We start from the raw sequence: 18,604 nt of genomic DNA, 5'->3' as shown, positions 1-18,604 counted from the left end.
GGGAAGGCTTTAGGTGAAATATAACCCAAGATAACTCCAAAGAAGAGATTGATGGATTTAAAATACCTCATTCTTAACAACATGTGAATCATGAAACATGAACCCAAATTATCAAGAATGATGTAAAACCACCTTCAATGATACGGTAGAAAGAAATGCACTCCGGATAGCAAGATGAAGAAAGCTTGAGCTCCTTTGAAAAGAATCTCAATGAACACTTTGAGAAGGAATTAAATCCTTGATCAACCATTATGTATAGCCTTCATGAAGAAACTCCGGTAACAAAAGAATAAAAGAAAGAGGAATTGAAAACACAAGGTGAATCCCTGCAATGATTTAGATGAATCTCCATGGTGATATAATTGAAATAACTTGGAGCTCTAGAAAAGAAAGATGAACAAAAGAAGTCAAGAATTTTGATGAACCTCCGGACTAAGGAATTGAATTTACTCGATGAAGCAAGAATAAGAATTACATTATGCTTATCCTTCACCAATTAAATTGATGACAAACGATGGATTTGGCACACTACTTATTCTCGTAGAAAGGATTAAGATAGATATAGCACAAACTTGAGAAGGTCTTCAACGAACCACCGGTAGGGTTGAAACAACGAATGAATTCATATGATAAACGAAGGAAGAGAAATCTTGAATGCACCACCGTAAGAATTAAAAACGAATGAAGAAAACATAAGGAAACACCGGGAAGAATTAGAAAATGACCGAAGATACTTGAGACCATCTAGATGCAAGTGGATGAAAATATCACGAGATGACTACAGGATATTTGAATGATGCACCGGTAAGATTTGGAGAACCATAGCTGAAAGCTGAGAATGAATAAATCTTAGATGATGGGCTTCGGAGAAACAAACTGAAAAGAATCTTGAATTGCTCCGGATGGGTGAAAAGAATTCTCACGATCAAAACAATTATGAGAGGATGGGATCAAGCTAGAACCACGAGTCTCTGAGAGAACGGATAAGATATGGAGGAAAAACTCTTCTTCGGTCTTCAAATGTTGAGAATGACGACGAGAAACACCACCAAGAATTATTTAGACACTCTGGAAGAATCAAAACGAAGAGGTTGAGCCAACGATGAAAAGAATTCGACAGATCTTGGAGAAAAGCATTTGACTGATGATAAATCATTCTTACGTCAAACTTCAAAAGAAATTTGAGAATAGCTCCGAGAAAATAAGAAGAGTCAGGTAAGATTCTGGGAAAATACCTATGGGTTAGGGCCCACTCAAAAGAAAACACCATTGAATGATTTGAAAGAGAGGTTGCACCGGTTGAATTAAATGACTTGAATGAGATAACAACCTCGAAAGATCTTGAATGAATGCAGAGTGGAAAACATGAATCTTCGAGATATCTTGAGCACTCCGGAACAATTAAATAGCGAGAAGTGAATGAATATGAGGTGCACCAGCATGAGAAGGTATTTGAAACGAGGAAAAAGGATATGATCAACACCAAAGCTTCATTTGAATCCACCGGAGAAGAAAAGAATGACGAATGACGAACTTGAAGCTTCGTTAGCATATTCCTGAGAATCAACGGAAAAGAACATTAACGGAAAAGAATGGAGAGACTTCTCATCCATAAAAGGATACTTGAATAAGAAATCTGAGTCCCTGAAGAAAACAAAGGGAGGGAGAGTAGGAAAAACAAAGGCACCTTGGGAAGGATGAAACAAACATCGTTGAAAGAGCTTGAGTTGATCTTGCGGATGTTGAAATGATTAGATCCACTTGAAGAGAAACACGCCGGTGAAAAGGATTAACAAGACAATCTTGATGATCAAGAAGGATTGGTATCCACATCGGAGTATGAGAACACCGTTTAGAAAAGGTATGGAATCAACATTTGACATCGAAGCAACTCGAATACCACAACTCAAAACAAAACAAAGTATTGGCTTGCATTATAAGCCAAAACAAACATATGATAGAAATTTCGTCCGAAGTTTTCGTGGTGGGGCCTACACGGGCTCGATCGTACAACACCATCATGTGCAAGGCAGTGCACATGACATACGAAGCGTCCCCGAGTCGGCATAGCCAAGGACTCTTTAAGACACAACGAGACCACTATAAAACCAACCGTGAATAGGCGGACCACTAGACGTCGAACCCCAATTTCATATCATACATCCGTCGGAAAGATATCCTAAGAGCTACTTGAATTCCCACTTATAAACTCCTGAAACTTTCCGGTTATGCAATCAGGTGTTGGGGATACAGGGGAAGCATAATATCTCACCCAAAACTAGCAAATCCTACATCCAGCTGTATCCATCCTTCAACACATAACCAAGAAACCTTCGGAAATCGTCTACCTCAACCTTCGAAAAGCATCCGTTATACAAGTTATGGCAATACTCCCGAACTCCCGCCCCAGTACTGGGTGGCGTCGAGGTTATCTCACCAACAACTGCATAAAAGAGATTTTCGATGTCGGCGAAACTAAACTCAGGTATTCCAGAACTGCAACGATAAAATTGTGACGACAACACCACGAAGCTCAACTCCCCGGGACACTGCCACAACCCCTAAATGTCAGGAGGCACCAAGAACAATGTTCTCGTCACAAAACCATTGGAACGATTCCAAGATACCTGCGTGATCCTAAAATTTTTTAGTGAAATTTGAGAAGAGAAAAGTCAAAACTCTACGTCAGGATGCCTTACCAGAGCGATGAAGGGATTGGGGAGTAAAAAGAATTCCTAAACTCTCCGATATATAAATCCAAAATGACTCAAAACATTTTTCTAGACTCAACTCGACAGCTAATTCGATCAAGCAGGGGGGCTCCTAAGGTCGGGGAAGGCTCTGATTACCAACTTGTAACGCCCTCGATGCGGCTATATCTCCCACGTGTCGAAACACGACTTAGAGGCATAGCCGCATTGAAAGCAATGTCGCAAGTGAGGTAATCTTCACACAACCCATGTAATACATAAGGGAAAGAGATACATAGTTGGCTTACAATCGCCACTTCACACAGTTACATGAATAAAGCATTACATCATCCAGATACAAACAAGGTCTGACTACGGAACCAAAATAAAAGAAGACTACCCCAAATGCTACACAGATCCCCGATCGACCCCAACTGGGCTCCACTACTGATCAACTAGAAAGAAACAACACCAAGGACAAGATCTTCATCGAGCTCCTCCTTGAGCTTGGTTGCGTCATCTGCACGGTTCAACGGCACCTGCAAGCTGGTTTTGGAAGTATCTGTGAGTCACGGGGACTCAGCAATCTCACACCCTCTCGATCAAGACTAATTAAGCTTATGGGTAAGGTAAAAGGTATGAGGTGGAGCTGCAACAAGCGACTAGCATATATGGTGGCTAACATACGCAAATGTGAGCGAGAAGAGAAGGCAAAGCACGGTCGATAAAAGTATGATTAAGAAGTGATCCTAGAACAACCTACGTCAAGTATAACTCCAACACCGTGTTCACTTCCCGGACTCCGCCAAGAAGAGACCATCACGGTTACACACGCGGTTGATGCATTTTAATTAAGGTTAACTTCAGGTTTTCTACAACCGGACGTTAACAAATTCCCATCTGCCCATAACCGCGGGCACGGCTTTCGAAAGTTCAAATCCCTGCAGGGGTGTCCCAACTTAGCCCATCACAAGCTCTCACGGTCAATGAAGGATATTCCTTCTAGCGGGAAGACCCGATCAGGCTCGGAATCCCGGTTACAAGACATTTCGACAATGGTAAAACAAGACCAGCAAGACCACCCGTTGTGCCGACAAATCCCGATAGGAGTTGCACATATCTCGTTCTCAGGGCACACCGAATAAGCTAAGCGTACGGGAGCCAACGTAACCCAAGTTGCCAAGGGACGGCCCCACACGGTGCTCTGGGTTGGACCAACTCTCAGAGGAGCACTGGCCCGGGGGTTTAAATAAAGATGACCCTTGAGTCTGCAGAACCCAAGGGAAAGAAAAGGCTAGGTGGCGAATGGTAAAACCAATGTTGGGCCTTGCTGGAGGAGTTTTATTCAAGGCAAACTGTCAAGGGGTTCCCATTATAACCCAACCGCGTAAGGAACGCAAAATCCGGGAACATAACACCGATAAGACGGAAACTAGGGCGGCAAGAGTGGAACAAAACACTAGGCATAAGGCCGAGCCTTCCACCCTTTACCAAGTATATAGATGCATTAATTAAATAAGAGATATTGTGATATCCCAACAAGTAAACATGTTCCAACAAGGAACAACATCTCCATGTTCCAACAAGGAACAAACTTCAATCTTCACCTGCAACTAACAACGCTATAAGAGGGGCTGAGTAAAGCGGTAACATAACCAAACAACGGTTTGCTAGGACAAGGTGGGTTAAAGGCTTGGTTCAACAATATGGGAGGCATGATAAGCAAGTGGTAGGTATCGCAGCATAGGCATAGCAAAAGAGCGAGCAACTAAGCAAGCAAAGATAGAAGTGATTTTGAGGGTATGGTCATCTTGCCTGAAATCCCACAAGGAAGAAGAACGAGTCCATGAGGAAGACAAACAGACGTAGACGAACGGATCCTCACAAACGCGACGTTACAGGATCCAACCTGAAGAAGCAACACCGGAAAGAAGCACACAACATAGTAAACAACCATGACATAAGCATGGCATGATACACAACCAAGTATGATGCATGTCCGGTTTAAAGATACATGGCATGGCAAAATGCACAAACAATCCTACAAATTAAGTGGAGCTCAATATGCAACGAGTTGCATATTGACGAAACACCACGTGACTTATTTAGTTCTCTCTCATTTAGGTACTCAACAATATTAAATGTTGATTAACATGGCAAGGGGTGAAGCACAACAAAACTACCTAGCTAGTCAAGGTTAAATGAGGCCGGAAGCAACGAACAACAATTCCGGTAAATCCCCATATGCATATATTAGGTTTGGTACTGTTATGCCCTAAACACAATTTTAGAGTTGTCAAACATGCAAAATGATGCCACCATGTTAAACTAGGCATTTTTCCACCCCATTTACATATAAAGTTTATTAAAATCGGAGCTACGGTTATTTAGATATGAATTAAATCATTTTTAACATGGCATAGGAGAAAATTTAAACAAACAGCATTTTAAACATTTTAAACATAGATGAAAGTGGAAAATTATTAATCTACACAAAATTCTAAGCAAGTTTCATATTTAAAGTTTTTACATATGATGCACCGTTTGTGAGATATGATATGCATGATGTATGAGGGCTGATCTGCAAAAGTGCAATGCCCCTGGAAATTGATAAAATCGCAACTAAGAAAAAAACCTAACGGGCTGAAACTAAGCAGAGGCCCAACAGAGAATAAAGAAAGAGAAGAAAGAACAAAAAAAATACACAGGAGGCGCTGGGCCTCACCATGGGCTTCGGCCCAGATCTGGAGAGGAACCGCTGGGCTGAGGAAGAAGCGGCGCGGGGCTGGGCCTTCCTGGCGCTGGGCGATGGAGGGTGAGCTGGGCCTGGGGCGAGGCCGACCCAGTTGCAGTCAACGAGCGCAGAGGCCACGCGTGGGCATTGACGAGAGGACAAAACGGATCGGGCGCTTCTCGTCCTCCTGCTCGAAGCAGAGGAGGAGGCGGTGGTTGACGAAGCCGGGGACACAGACGAGCACAGCAGCGGCAATCGTGGCTGCAAAGGGCCGACGGGGGTGCGGAAGACAGTGAGGATGCAGCTACAGGATGGGCGCGTTCAGCGGCTCGACCTCGAGCTCGCGCTCGACTCAGGCATGGCACGGCGGCTTCAGGCGACGCAGGGCGGCAGTGTTCGAGGCCAAGGCGCCAGGGCAGGGGCGTGTGCAGGGACTTGGCAAAGCAGTAGACCATGGCAGCGGCGGTTACTAGCGTGGTGGCGGAGGGACGGGCGTGCTCGGGTCGATGAAGCAAGCAGCAGGCACGGCGGCGCGAGAACTTGGAGCTCAGGGAGGATCCGGGCGGCGGTAGCTTGCAGCCAGGACGGGAGGTGAGGCGGATGAGAAGCTCCGGCCGGATCCAATCCATGGCGGCAGCGCGGGCGAAGGAGAGGTTCGGGACGACGGCCATGGAGTCAGGCGGGGCTCCTGGTCGAGGGCGGCGCTGCGAAGCTCGGCTGTCAGGGTTCCTGCTGATTGCTGCAAGAGGAGAGAGACGGGAAGGTAGATCAGCACAGGAGGGAGGGAAGAGACACAAGGGAGAAAGCAGGGGAACGGTGCAGAGTCCCTAGACGAGGCGCTTGGCATGGTGGGCTTCAGGAGCTCGCCATCGAGCCTCCTACTCGATCTGGAGGTGGGAGCTTGAGGGTGATGGGAGCACAGGCGCTGCTGGTAGGTGGATCGAGAGGAGTGACTAGTTCGTTCGGTGCCAAAATCGAGGAGGGGAAAGTGGTGGTTGCTGATTTGGAGCGAGGGAGATCCTGAGGAAGAGGGGAGTTGGTCGGGTGGCGGCGGATGGGAAGGATGGATGGGACATCTCGCCTAGAAACTAGGGTTAGGCTGTTTACATAGTGAGTGGGTCTATATGCAGACTAAGGGAAGCCCTTCGATCTAAATCGGACGGCTGAGAAAATATAGGTTAGGAAGTCCATATTAACAAAACGGAGACGTTTTGTAGATGTTTGGGGATGATTCGGATCCAACGGTGACGACTGTCCGGGTCACGTCCGGGGAAGTTTCGGACACGCACGCGAGGGGTCGGTTGGAACTTGTGGGCTGTGCAGAAGGGCTCGAGCTGAGAGAAGAGAAGAGAGAGGCCCAGCAACTATTTTCGGAGACCGAAAACGTCCGACGTTAGACCGGCTATACTGCCGCTATAGTTAATCGGTTAGGCTATCAAACGAACTCCGAACGTGATGAAATTTGACAGACGGTCTACCTACACTAAAATAAGACCGCACGCCAACTTTCAAACCATTCCGAGAACATTTCCCGGTCACTTATAAAATAAAATTTCGGACATGCCGCGGGGCGTGCAAGTGTGTCTGGACTCAGAACGAACAACGGAAGGAATGGGGAGACCGGGACGGATGCAAGTTTTTAAAACATGATGATGCAATGCACATGATGACATGATAAGATGCAACACGCAAGCAAATGACATGGCAACGACAGCGAATAACTGGAAGACACCTGGCACATCGGTGTCGGGGCGTTACAAGAGAGCTGCCAACCGACGAGATCTCGGCAAGACAAGTTCAACGCCGAGCCGGAGCCTACACAATCGTCAACAGAGAGCTTGTTAGGCGCAGCGTCACTCGAGTCTTCCAGCGCTGCGTCGAACTAGAGAAGGGCACATCAATCCTCAGGGACATCCACCAAGGCGAATGCGGCCACCACGCAGCCTCAAGATCACTCGTCGCCAAGGCTTTTCGCCACGGATATTTCTGGCCGACTGCCTTGGAAGATGCCAAGGAACTAGTCAAAAACTGCAAAGGGTGCCAAGTTTTCAGCTCCAAGCAACACCTGCCGGCTTCTGCACTCAAGACCATCCCCCTCACCTGGCCCTCTGCCGTCTGGGGGCTGGACATGGTGGGCCCGTTCAAGACGGCACGCGGTGGCATGACACATCTGCTCGTCGCTGTGGACAAATTTACCAAGTGGATTGAGGCGAAGCCGATCAAAAAGCTGAATGGGCCAACTGCCGTCACATTCGTCGCATATATTATAACCCGGTATGGCCTACCGCATAGCATCATCACCGACAACGGCACAAACTTTGCAAAGGGAGCACTGGCACGTTTCTGCGTAACACGCGGCATCCGACTGTACCTAGCGTCCGTTGCCCACCCGCAGTCAAACGGCCAGGTCGAGCGAGCAAACGGCCTCATCCTCTCCGGCCTCAAGCCCCGACTGGTCGTGCCACTGGAGCGTTCGGCCGGCTGCTGGCTCGACGAGCTGCCGGCCGTCCTCTGGAGTTTGCGCACTACCCCAAATAGATCGACCGGCTTCACCCCTTTTTTCCTTGTATATGGTGCCGAGGCCATCATCCCAACTGACATCGAGTTCGACTCGCCTCGGGTCACCATGCACACGGAGGCGGAAGCCAAGGAAGCACGAGAAGATGGCGTCGACCTGCTGGAAGAGGGCCGGCTGTTAGCTCTCAGTCGGTCCGCCATCTATCAGCAGGGTCTGCGCCGCTACCACAGCCGGAAGGTCAAGCCAAGATCTTTCCAAGAGGGCGACCTTGTGCTCCGGCTGATCCAGCGAACAGCCGCCCAGCACAAGCTCTCGGCCCCTTGGGAGGGCCCCTTCATCATCAGCAGAGCTTGAGGCAACGACTCCTACTACCTAATCGACGCGCAGAAGCCGAAGGCACGCAAGAGAGACGATTCCGGAGAGGAGTCGGACCGACCGTGGAACGCCAATCTCCTCCGAAGATTTTACAGTTAAAAAGCAGTACGTAGCACGCTACCTTTTGTACTAAGTACGAGACAAGGGGTGCTCTGAGGAGTACTCGGGGACTACCCTCTTTTATCTATGAAAGATGAGTATCACGCATACAATTATGTTGCTACACTTGCTTTCTTCGTTCGGCACCGGGTTCGACCAGTCGGCCCGGGGACTCGCCGCCTCAAGTTATATCTGAAGTTCCACCTGCAGCCAGACAAGTAGTGTGCCGGCACCCAAGCCCCCTCTTGCCAAAAGTCGCAGCTCGAAGAAACGACTATCCGACTGGCAAGAGCCAAGGGCAGGAAAGGATGCCCACGCGAAAAAAGGCTAAGGACTAACGAACTTATATAACACGAGCCGACCTCCCACCCCGCCAGCCGACTACTAGAGCAGTCGGCTGGCCGACTTCCTGCTCACCTTGCTGCAATCTGAGAAAGCTCAAGTACTTGCCTTCCCAAAAACGACCAAGTCCTTCTCCGGCCACAGACTGCAGAGCAGCTGTCCGGCTGGGAAGGTGGCGACCAAGGGAAGGCGGCAAAGGAAAAAGCCAAAGGATAAAAAGCAAACATAAGCGAAAGCCAAACACATGCATAATATTTACACAAAAGACCTTCGAAAGGCCAGCATTCAACATAGTCTGAATACACCCCAGTGGTTGGAACTGTGCAAATTTAAAGATTGTTCAAAGAAGTAACAAACAGGAAAGCTAGGATGGCGGATCAAGCCAGGGGAGCAACAGGCGAGTGGGGCAGGTTGGCGGAGTCAGCGGTGCCGGCTGGAGGAGTGACCGACTGGCGAGTCTCGGCATTGTTGCTAGAAGCACGATCGGGCTGAGGCGGGCTGGTCGCTTCACCATCCGGCGCAGCGTCTTCGTCATCCTCTCCCTCTTCCTCTTCGCCCTCATCACTGGAGGCAATCTCCTCCGCCGAGTCCTCACCTTCGGCCGGGTTCAGCCCGAAGCACTCCTCCGGCTGAGCAACGCCGGTGTCATCCACCTCAGGAGCAAAGGCACTGGTATCGGTGTACTCGGCGATCCGAGGCACGCTGGATGATAGCCGTCCGCACCGCCTCCAGCTCCTCGTCAGCCTCCTGCCGCCAGGTGCTCAGTTGGTCCAAGTTCAGCCTAGGATACCAAGCCCAGACGAACTCCAGAGCCCGCCCGGCGCCGGAGCGAGCCGCTGACGCCTTCCAAGCCTCGAAGCGGCCGACTGCGACCTCCAGCCAGTCGACGGTCCGACTTGGGGTGCGTGGAATCACCTCGCTAGGCCAGAGGGTGGCCAGCACTTGCGCTCCGGCACGCTGAAGACGGCGGAGCATGCGATGGGCCGGCTGCAGGCGGGCTTGAAGCCCCAGAAGCTGCTCCTCAAGTGACCGGCTGGCATTCGGCGCAATCTCGGCCCCCGCCTGCCGTCGCGTGTCGCGGTAGGCCTCGATGGCTTGGGTGGCGGCGGCTGAGTAGCCGGGGAAGTAATCTGCGCAAAGGGGAAAGCAGCGACATAGAATCAAAAAATGAATCAGATAGTAGAAGGCAAGCAAGGAAGCAAAGAAGAAGGCGGCCTACCATCAATCGAGTCTTCCACTCAGCTGCAGCCTTGGCTCAGCGCCTGCCTCATCTCGGCCCAGTTTGTCGCCTCGGTCTCATACTCGGCTTTGAGGGCGGCCTCGCTGTCCTGCGCCGCCTTCAGGGCCGCCCTGTGGCTCTCCTCCTGGTCGGCCAACCTCTTGGCCAGGCGGTCACGCTCTTGAGTCAGGACGGTGCACTCGGCCTCCTTGACACGAAGGGCGGTCTAGGCTCCGCTCAGCTGGCTCCTCAAGTCTGCATTGGCCCCTGCAATATAAAGAAAGAAGTCATCAGGAAAAGATCGGACCCGACTACTCGGTAGTCGGCCCAAATCTCGGGGACTACACCCAGTGGGTGCGCTGACGCGCCCCCACTTAAAAGAAAAAACGGAGCGCTTACTCTGGCTCTCGGTCAGATCAGTGGCTTTCTGATTCAACTCCTGGGCCTGGGAGTTGAAGGCGGCTGTGTGGAGGTTGTGGTACTCCTGCAGAGAAGACAAGGGACGTGAGTAAGAACAAGATGGTAATCAAGCTTTCCAATAAGTTCCAAGCCGCCTGCTCAGCAGCCGGCTCAGAACTCGGGGACTACACCCAGTGGGTGCGCTGACGCACCCCGACGGAAGAAATTAAAAGCAATCAAAGGAGCAGGAGGACTCACCCGAATAACCGACCGCGTCGTGAGAAACTCCTGGGTGTACTGCTTCAGTGCGGTGGCTTGGGCCTGAAGCCGGCTCCGGACGTCCTACGCTGCCACATTCAGCACGGCTGTCCCGCCGCCCGGCGTCCACCCGGACGAGCTATCGCTGGCCGCTTCTAGGTCCTGGGCAGACGAGCCGGCGTCCACGATCTTTTGCACGTCCGGCGCTGAAGTCACCTTCCCCGCGCGCCGGTGAAGCGGTGACGAGATCACAAGATCCCCTCCCACGGTCGGCTCGTCCTCAGCCGGCCGCGCTGGCGACATTTCAGGCCGGCCTTCTCGGCCCGCCACAGTCGGCAGCGATGGCGCCGTCTCCCTCTCCATCTCTGGCTGGCCGCGGCCGGCTTCCTCCAACGGGGGCACAGGGGTGTCAGGAGCCGCGGCACGGAGGGGAATGAAGAACTGCGGAGGCTGGTTCTGCAGGGCCTCCGCCTCCCTCTCCGCGTCTGCGGCCTCCGCCTGGGCCTTGGCGGCTGCGACGGCTCGCGCCTCCGCCGACTTCTGCTCTGCCTCCCGAGCCGCCCTCCGCTCCTCCGCCTCCCGCTCCTCTCGCACTTCCTGCGTGTTCTGCTCCGTCGCCTCTAGGAGGTCGGCGCGGGGATCTACCCGGCGCGAGGTTGAAGACCCTCCTACGGCTCCGAATATGGAGGCGGCCGGGACTCGCCCAAGGGAAAGAGGGGCCCTGTTTGATAAATTGAGAAAAAGGGTCTGGAAAAACATCAACCGAAGAAGAAGAAAAAAGAAAGGCATAAGAACAGCGACACTTACGCTGAGACCGCCTGCGGCTGCTTCACCACCTTGCGGAAGCGGGCTGCCTTCGCGGCCGCCTCGTCCCGCTTGGTCGCCGCCGCGGTACTCTTGGGCTTCTTCGGACGACTGTTGAAGTGGGTCGACGTGGCCCAGCGCTTCTGCGCGCCGCCCTGGGCAGTCGGCCCGGCGGATGGGCCCGCACCATGGTGCTCGGGCGCCAGTCGGCGGCGCGCGATGACTTCGGCCTTGTCGTCATCTGGCCAGTCCTCGAAGCCGGCCCCGAGCCCGGACCCGCCTGCGTCACCGCCTTCCCTCGCGACCTCGTCCTCCATGGCGGCCGCCCCCAGGTCTGTGTCATCTACATCGTCCATCATACGGTCGGGGAGGAACTGGCGTTCCACCCTTGCGTCCCCTGCTGCTGGCGGAAGCATGGGGTTCTGCCAAAGAAAGGCCGGCTGGTGAGGAGTCGGCCACCATGAACTCAGCAACGAGCAAAGAGGAAGAGAAACTTACCACCGGTGGAGGATTGGCGCGAGAGTATGGCACCTTGCCATACTGCCACTCCTCGGTGAGCTTGCAGTTGGAGATGTAGTTCACCATGTAAGACACCTCGGCGTGAGGCATCTCCTTGGTGCTTAGCCGGCACGGGTCGAAGCGGCCGCTCATCTGGCAAATCATATGAGGTCGGCCCTGGAGCGGGAGCACCCAGCGCTCCACGAAGGCGGCCACCAGGTCGGCCCCAGACAGACCCTCCAACTGGATCATCACCTGGAGCCGGGCAACGGAGGCGGACCTGCCCGCAGACAGTGACCTGGACCGAAAGGACCATGAAGGCTGCCTCCCAGCCGGCGGGCCGGCTATGTAAGCCGGCAGGTTGACGAAGTCGCCTTGCGGAGCAATATTCTTCACGTAGAAGTAGGACTTCTGCCAGAGCTTCAACGACTGGATCAGCGGGATGAGTGGAAACGGGTTGTTGTCGCTCGCCCTCCGCATAGCGATGAAGGCACCACATGGGGCGGGCACGCCCGCGATGACGGTGCCGAGCTTGCACTGAAAGAACTCTCCCCACAGTTCATGAGTGGGGAGGACACCGAGAAAACCCTCGCGCAGGGTGATGAAGGCTGACAGCAGCATCACCGCATTGGGAGTGAGATGATGCGGCTGGAGATGATAAAATTCAAGGAACGAGCGGAGGAACCCGCTCGACGGTAGGCCGAAGCCGTGCAGGCAGTGCGAGCGGAAGATCACCCGCTCATCCTCTTCTGGCGCCGGCGAGATCTCCCTCTCCGGCACGAGGCAGACCCGTACGAGATCCGTGCCCGACAACCGCCGCGTCCGACGGAGGAAGTCGACATGGTCCTCATGGACGTTGGAGCCGTCCCAGGAGCTCGACAACGCCATGGGGACGGTGCGGCGGCAAGGAAGGTATGACAAAAGGAGGGCGCACGACCCAGCTGCGAACGAAGCGACGGCGAGCCAAGAAGATTGGCAGGAAGGCCGAGCGGCGGCAGGTGGCTGTTGTGACAAGAGGAGGAAGAAGAAGGAGGGGGCGGAGCGAGGGAGAGTGCGCGAGCGTTTTGGCGCTCCCCTCCTCTACCCCTACTTATACCTCATGCGGCGAAGCTGAGGAGGCAGGACGTGGGGGGCGTGGGATTAACTGCACCCACTCCCCCCACGCCCCGCGATTATTGCGCCATTACGGCATGGGGAAACCGCCACTGGGGCGCGCGTGGTCCGTCCAGGCCGCAGAAGATCCGCGCGTGGGCCGAGGCCCTGTAGTGGCGGGCCCCAGAACTGTGGCGGCGTCCCGTCGCGCGCGTGGACTGGCAGGCCCCTCCATCCGGAGGATGCCACGTGGCACGCTGCCGACGAGCGGTCAGTTCATAGCCGGACTCGCGCACCGATTGGCACCCGCCTTCAAACTTCGAGATCTTTAAGAGACGGCGCGCCTAGTCGAAACCGGCTTCTGGTTCCCGGCTCCTCAAGATAGGAAGCTGACTGGGCTCCTCGACTTTTTTCTGCCTCGAAGCCCAACCAGTTTCGGGGACTACTATCGGAGTAAATGACCACGGGTAGCCCAGCCGGCTTCCCCTGGTACTTCAGAAAAATTATAGGCCGAACAAGCTTCCAAGCTTCCAAGACGTGGGGCCGTTTTCCCCCCAGCCGGCTACCTCTCAAGCCGGCTGCGCAAAGGAAGCCCAGCCCTGAAACCCTTGAGAAACAAGACCACGAGAAGGCTGACTTCCAGAAGCCGGCCGTAAAAGGACCAACTCCCAGGAGCCGGCCCCTCAGCAGGCGGCTAAGATCTTGCCCTCAGAGTCTGCACCCACATAATGGCGACAAGACGGGGCGTGGCTACAGTAAAGCCTGCCACCCCCGAATCCCGGCGCACACATGGCCACAGTGCACCGTATGGGGTGGCCATCCCCGTCCGGCGCGGCACTGTTGCCACGACGATCGTGACGTCACCCACGGCGAGGGGTTAGTACGACCCGTGGGTGGCGGGCCCCCTCAGTCAGGGAGATCCCGAAGGCGGCCAAGCTTCCTACAGTCGGCCAAGGGTATGGCCGGCTTACAACAGTCGGCCGGCTCTCTCCCTCCAAGGAGGTGCTTCATTAAGGAGACAAGAGAAGGTAAGGCTACAGTGATGAGCCGCCTCGCGGCGGCACTGTAGCCATGCTTACCACGACAAAGCCATCGTCACCAAGGGCAAGGTAACAGTAACCAGCCCCCGACAAGACCCCCGAGCGGTGGGGCCAGCCTGTCGGCCAAAGGGTCGGCAGCCGGCGGGCCTACCAGTCGGCGGGCCCCACCAGTCGACGGAGAAGCCGGCGGGCGTAGACACAGACGGCTGGGGCCCACGCCCAGCCGGATTACCATTGTACCCCTGGGGGGTAGGCCTATATAAACCCCCAGGGTTCCCATGCAGGGGAGATCACTCTTTGGATAGATTTTAGACACCACAAGGAGAAGAGGAGCGGGCTAGCCTGGCCCTCCCTCATCCTTTCACCGAACAGCTCAAGGAGCATTCTGTAGCAATCCACCGAGCTAGTGATCATGCAGAGACCCCGCAGAGCAGCATTAGGGGTGTTATCTCTACGGAGAGCCCTGAAGTTGGGTAAGATTCGCCGGCATGCATGTCTTCGCCTTATCCCGTTTCCAGGCACCGGCGATGTTTTATTGGCTCCCACAATGATAAGCCATCCATTGGCATATGTCGCACCAACCACCCGACAGAAACAGTCTGGCATAAAGTACATATGCGAGTGGTTGGCTCCCTAGAGGGCTTTCTCGGCATTAAGCTTGGATGAACTTCTTCAACTTTTTCAAAGACGGAGGTAATCTATAACACCTCGGATACCAATGGGCATTGGATCTAGTCTATAAAAAGACACCTCGGATGCAGTCTGACATTAGAGCTCGATTGCAAGAGGACACCGCCGCACGGGAAAAAACTTCGAACCTGATGTGTGGCAATAATAAGGCATTGATAAAGGTTGAGCACTTAAAAGCGGCCCTCGGATGCCCGACGTGTGAACTCCTAGGATACCCGGCGTGTGAACTCTTTGGATACACCTCAGCGATCCTCAAGATCAGAGACGGGAAGAATTGTTGAACCAGCTTTCAAGGCCGGTGACCTAAGAATTGTTGAACCAGCTTTCAAGGCTGATGGAGTCCTAAACTCGGGGATATCGATGACCCACAAGTGTAGGGGATCTATCGTAGCCTTTTCAATAAGTAAGAGTGTCGAACCCAATGAGGAGCAGAAGGGAAATGATAAGCAGTTTTCAGTAAGGTATTCTCTGCAAGCACTGAAATTATCAGTAACAGATAGTTTTGTGATAAGGTAATTTGTAACGAGTAGCAAGTAATAAAAGTAAATAAAGTGCAGCAAGATGGCCCAATCCTTTTCATAGCAAAGGACAAGCCTGGAAAAACTCTTATATAAAGTAAAGCGCTCCCGAGGACACATGGGAATTATCGTCAAGCTAGTTTTCATCACGCTCATATGATTCGCGTTCGGTACTTTGATAATTTGATATGTGGGTGGACCAGTGCTTGGGTACTGTCCTTCCTCGGACAAGCATCCCACTTATGATTAACCCCTATTACAAGCATCTGCAACTACAACAGAAGTATTAAGATAAACCTAACCATAGCATGAAACAAGTGGATCCAAATCAGCCCCTTACGAAGCAACGCATAAACTAGGGTTTAAGCTTCTGTCACTCTAGCAACCCATCATCCACTTATTACTTCCCAATGCCTTCCTCTAGGCCCAAACAATGGTAAAGTGTCATGTAGTCGACGTTCACATGACACCACTAGAGAAAACACTGAAGGAAATATGCCCTAGAGGCAATAATAAAGTTATTATTTATTTCCTTATAATCATGATAAATGTTTATTATTCATGCTAGAATTGTATTAACCGGAAACATAATACATGTGTGAATACATAGACAAAAAAAGTGTCACTAGTATGCCTCTACTTGACTAGCTCGTTAATCAAAGATGGTTATGTTTCCTAACCATGAACAATGAGTTGTTATTTGATTAACGGGATCACATCATTAAGAGAATGATCTGATTGACATGACCCATTCCATTAGCTTAGCACCTGATCGTTTAGTATGTTGCTATTGCTTTCTCCATGACTTATACATGTTCCTATAACTATGAGATTATGCAATTCCCGTTTACCGGAGGAACACTTTGGGTACTACCAAACATCACAACGTAACTGGGTGATTATAAAGGAGTACTACAGGTGTCTCCAAAGGTACATGTTGGGTTGGCGTATTTCGAGATTAGGTTTTGTCACTCCGATTGTCGGAGAGGTATCTCTGGGCCCTCTCGGTAATGCACATCACTTAAGCCTTGCAACTAAATGAGTTAGTTGCGGGATGATGTATTACAGAACGAGTAAAGAGACTTGCCGGCAACGAGATTGAACTAGGTATTGGAATACCGACGATCGAATCTCAGGCAAGTAACATACCGATGACAAAGGGAACGACGTATGTTGTTATGCGGTCTGACCGATAAAGATCTTCGTAGAATATGTAGGAGCCAATATGGGCATCCAGGTCCCGCTATTGGTTATTGACTGGAGACATGTCTCGGTCATGTCTACATTGTTCTCGAACCCGTAGGGTCCGCACGCTTAAGGTTACGATGACAGTTATATTATGAGTTTATGCATTTTGATATATCGAAGGTTGTTCAGAGTCCCGGATGTGATCACGGACATGACGAGGAGTCTCGAAATGGTCGAGACATAAAGATTGATATATTGGAAGCCTATGTTTGGATATCGGAAGTGTTCCGGGTGAAATCGGGATTTTACCGGAGTACCGGGAGGTTACCGGAACCCCCCGGGAGCTAAATGGGCCATGATGGGCCTTAGTGGAAGAGAGAAGAGGCAGCCCTACATGGGCCGCGCGCCCCTCCCCTCCCATGGTCCGAATTGGACAAGGAGAGGGGGCCAACCCCTCTCTCTCTTTTCCCCCCTCGACAAATCCTATTCCAACTAGGATTGGGGGGGGGGGGAATCCTACTCCCAGAGGGAGTAGGACTCTCCTGGCGCGCCCTATGTGGCCGGCCAGCCTCCCCCCTTTGGTCCTTTATATACTGAGGCATAGGCACCCTAGAACACACAAGTTGATCCACGTGATCTATTCCTTAGCCGTGTGCGGCGCCCCCAGCCACCATAGTCCTCGATAATACTGTAGCGGAGTTTAGGCGAAGCTCTGCTGCTGTAGTGCATCAAGATCGTCACCATGCCGTCGTGCTGACGGAACTCTTCCCCGACACTTTGCTGGATCGGAGTCCGGGGATCGTCATCGAGCTAAACGTGTGCTAGAACTCGGAGGTGCCGTAGTTTCGGTGCTTGATCGGTCGGATCGTGAAGACGTACGACTACATCAACCAAATGCTTCCGTTGTCGATCTACTAGGTATGTAGATCACACTCCCCCCTCGTTGCTATGCATCACATGATCTTGCGTGTGCGTAGGAAATTTTTTGGAATTACTACGTAACCCATCAAACACAACATACATCTCATCAAAATATCGAACGAATACCAAATTCACATGACTACTTATAACAAGACTTCTCCCATGTCCTCAGGAACAAACGTAACTACTCGCAAATCATATTCATGTTCATAATCAGAGGGGTATTAATATGCATAATGGATCTGAACATATGATCTCCACCAAGTAAACCAACTAGCATCAACTACAAAGAGTAATCAACACTACTAGCAACCCACGGGTACCAATATGAGGTTTGGATACAAAGATTGGATACAAGAGATGAACTAGGGTTTCAGATGAGATGGTGCTGGTGAAGATGTTGATGGAGATTGACCCCCTCCCGATGAGAGGATCGTTGGTGATGACGCTGGTGATGATTTTCCCCTCTCGGAGGGAAGTTTCCCCGGCAGAACAGCTCCACCGGAGCCCTAGATTGGTTCCGCCAAGGTTCCGCCTTGTGGCGGCGGAGTTCCATCCCGTGAGCTTGCTTATGATTTTTTCCTCAACGAAATACTCCATATAGCCAAAGATGGGCATCAAAGGGCCACTAGGGGGCCCACGAGGTAGGGAGGCGTGCCTAGTGGGGTAGGGCGCGCCCCCACCCTCGTGGACGGTGTGTGGCCCCCCTCTGGTACTTCTTTCGCCCAATATTTTTTTATATATTCTGAAATGTGCTCCCGTGAAGTTTCAGGAATTTTGGAGATGTGCAGAATAGGTCTCTAATATTTGCTCCTTTTCCAGCCCAGAATTCCAGCTGCCGGCATTCCCCCTCTTCATGTAAACCTTGTAAAATAAGAGAGAATAGGCATAATTATTGTGACATAATGTGTAATAACAGCCCATAATGCAATAAATATTGATATAAAAGCATCATGCAAAATGGTCGTATCAACTCCCCCAAGCTTAGACCTCGCTTGTCCTCAAGCGAAAGCCGATATCGAAAAATATGTCCACATGTTTAGGATAGAGGTGTCGATAAAATAAACTACGGACATGAGGGCATCATGATCATTCTTAGAACAACATATATATATATATATATATATATATATATATATATATATATATATATATATATATATATATATATATATTCTCATATGATCTCTTATGCTAAAGTAACAATTCATTCACATAC

General features: G+C 51.5%; 1 protein-coding gene across 1 annotated transcript; it reads right to left on the bottom strand.

The window, feature by feature from the left end:
- Positions 1 to 4,547: 4,547 nt before the first annotated feature.
- LOC119301601 lies at positions 4,548 to 6,497 on the bottom strand. Its single transcript, XM_037578595.1, has 2 exons — positions 5,416 to 6,497; positions 4,548 to 4,599 (listed from the first exon to the last, which is right to left on the bottom strand). Exons 1-2 carry the CDS (start codon positions 6,093 to 6,095, stop codon positions 4,572 to 4,574), a joined length of 708 nt encoding a protein of 235 aa, XP_037434492.1. The 5' UTR covers positions 6,096 to 6,497; the 3' UTR covers positions 4,548 to 4,571.
- Positions 6,498 to 18,604: the final 12,107 nt, after the last annotated feature.

This window comes from Triticum dicoccoides, chromosome 5A (assembly GCF_002162155.2).
Source record: "Triticum dicoccoides isolate Atlit2015 ecotype Zavitan chromosome 5A, WEW_v2.0, whole genome shotgun sequence".
In the NCBI taxonomy this organism is placed as follows: Eukaryota; Viridiplantae; Streptophyta; class Magnoliopsida; order Poales; family Poaceae; genus Triticum; species Triticum dicoccoides.
This window is presented reverse-complemented; position numbering and strand designations above follow the sequence as displayed.

Excerpts from the sequence above, each read along its gene's own strand:
- LOC119301601 (XM_037578595.1), bottom strand. The coding sequence starts at position 6,095 with ATGGCCGTCGTCCCGAACCTCTCCTTCGCCCGCGCTGCCGCCATGGAT. Across the intron at positions 4,600-5,415 it reads GATCTGGGCCGAAGCCCATG|GTTGGATCCTGTAACGTCGC; the intron begins GTGAGGCCCAGC and ends TTGCTTCTTCAG.